At 41.4% G+C, this 2,155-nt stretch overlaps 1 protein-coding gene across 1 annotated transcript in view; it reads left to right on the forward strand.

Moving 5' to 3' along the window:
• LOC119594288 (nephrin-like) overlaps nt 1-2,155 on the forward strand; it is a gene marked incomplete in the record, with an annotated part of 56,014 nt that overhangs the window by 33,552 nt on the left and 20,307 nt on the right. Inside the window, 1 exon segment of the mRNA XM_037943350.1 lies at nt 2,109-2,155. Within this exon segment, the coding sequence (XP_037799278.1) occupies nt 2,109-2,155 (47 nt within the window).

A 2,155-nucleotide genomic window follows, 5' to 3' on the forward strand; every position in this document is an offset into this window, starting at 1 on the left:
AATTGCAGAAAGTATCCCATTTCACAGATTAATATAGTTAAAATAAAAGAGAGATTTAAGAGAACCTACAGAGGAGAAGATTTGCAACAAAGATTTGGTGCTAAAGATTTGGCTAACGTCATTCGAAGCCAATGAAGGGAGAGCGTCTCTGCGCTGGCGAGGAGGACATTTGGGAAAGCCGAGGCAGTGTCACAACACCAAAGGAGGGAATGTGAGAAACGTTAAATGGGAAAACCTACTCAGATCATGGATGGAATGCAAGAGCTGTAGTGAATGGGACTTTCCAGTTCGGAAATACTAAGAAGAAGGATGTCCGATGCAGGATGTGAAGACACATCATAAGCAAACTATTCCTGAGGAATATCCCTCCCACAAAAAAATAAATAGCTATCAATTGATAATGATAACAGTAATAATGATAAATGAAAACCGGGATATGTGTGCTGTAGTAGTTATTACTAAGAGAAAGGTATAATTAAGGAAATTTGGAAAATGATGAGGAAGGCATAAGGCGTACTTAGGCTTCTCTATGACCATATGAGCGCCTTATTGGGCAAGCTCACCTGGTGCTCATCTCCACTACAGGGATTCAACAACAAGACGTTGCCGAGGAGCGTCACAATGTCCTCGACTTTGCCCAAGATGACGCATCGTCTGGGAGGAGCAGCGTCTCCTCCGTTATGCTTGGAGAACCCCGCCAATCCGAAACTGCTTAGTTGGCCCGAACCATAACTTAAGTAAACTGAAACTATCCTGCGTTCACCCAACCTAGCATAAATATATCTCCCCCAGCCTAATCCAACCTGATCGAACCGTGACATGGTGGTCCCACAGCGACATTCGGCCGCGGGAGAGTCCCCATATTTTTCCGAAGATATTGCTAGGTTACCTTCAATATGGCTGCAGATACTTTGAACAAATATGTACATATTAAGACAACTGAGATCTCTTTCGCAAAAGACCTGGACTCTTCACCAAAAGAGAAGCAGCAGTAGGGACGACACAAAGGACCTATGCATGTTTTAAAGTAATCATAATAAACAGTGAAGGGGTCACTGGTCAGCAAGAGAGATGATAGTTCCTAATAATGGCATGTTATAAAGTATCATGTTTATCATGAAGTAGAGGCAATTCACCCGTACTGTGAACATACCCATGAATATTAGAAGGGATAAGTATTGGTTACAGTCTACAAAATGCAAATACCTGTGTTAAAACGTGAAATCGACTGAAAAATGCACTACAGAAAAGGAAACCTAAATCAACAAATGAAACCTTGTTACCAGCATAAAAATCGCAAGGGGTTCTTCTTAGTCTTCCATGTCTGCGTGATGTTGCGTAAGAATCAGGGGCATCAGATTGGTAACCAATGGGATAACATCATTCGCAGACGTTGGTACGAAGTTGATTCATAGGACATTGGAAAACGTACTTATACAAAACTTGGATCATAGACTTTCATACCAAATTCTGTGCAGCATCATGAAGGCTACATCATAATTATGACTTCCCAAGGTCATCCCGCAAAGCACAGAAGTATGTGTGTTGCGTAAGATGCATCCCTGGCCGCCTCGCCCTGTCCTCCCTGTCGCAGACGGGAGCGACCACCAGCCTTGTTCACGGGCTTAGCAGATCTTTCTGACAAAACGAATCATCATAACTGAACAGTTAGCTTGGCGACTGGAAAACCGAGTGCCCCTGTATGAAAAGAGAACTTAAACTGTCAGTTTAAATGGAAAATTGATATAGTTTTATAGATTTAGGGGGCATGATGAATATATTCCTGTATTCAGTAATAATGGTAAGGGAATAGGTAATAAAAAAAAAATATGGATTAAGGCACTGCAAGAGTAACAGATGTGGTTATTGCACTGGTAGCAGTAATAAATATATTTCGTTATATCTGAAACGCAATCATCACTTACCATCTTCGCCAACTTTCAAACAAAGTTATATGTGTGCAGGTTTCTAATGAAACTTTTTTTTTCTATCCAGCATTATTAATTAGTTTTGTATTGTTCAAACCGGAAATGTGGTGCGGAACAAACACTGCAAAACAGATTCATTTTCTTATTAAACCTCCCACATGAATTTCTTTCTACACCCAGGTTTGCCGTCGCGGCCTGAGCCTCAGCCCCTTGTGTGGGTTCTCGGC

Source organism: Penaeus monodon, chromosome 33, assembly GCF_015228065.2.
Source record: "Penaeus monodon isolate SGIC_2016 chromosome 33, NSTDA_Pmon_1, whole genome shotgun sequence".
NCBI classification, from domain to species: Eukaryota; Metazoa; Arthropoda; class Malacostraca; order Decapoda; family Penaeidae; genus Penaeus; species Penaeus monodon.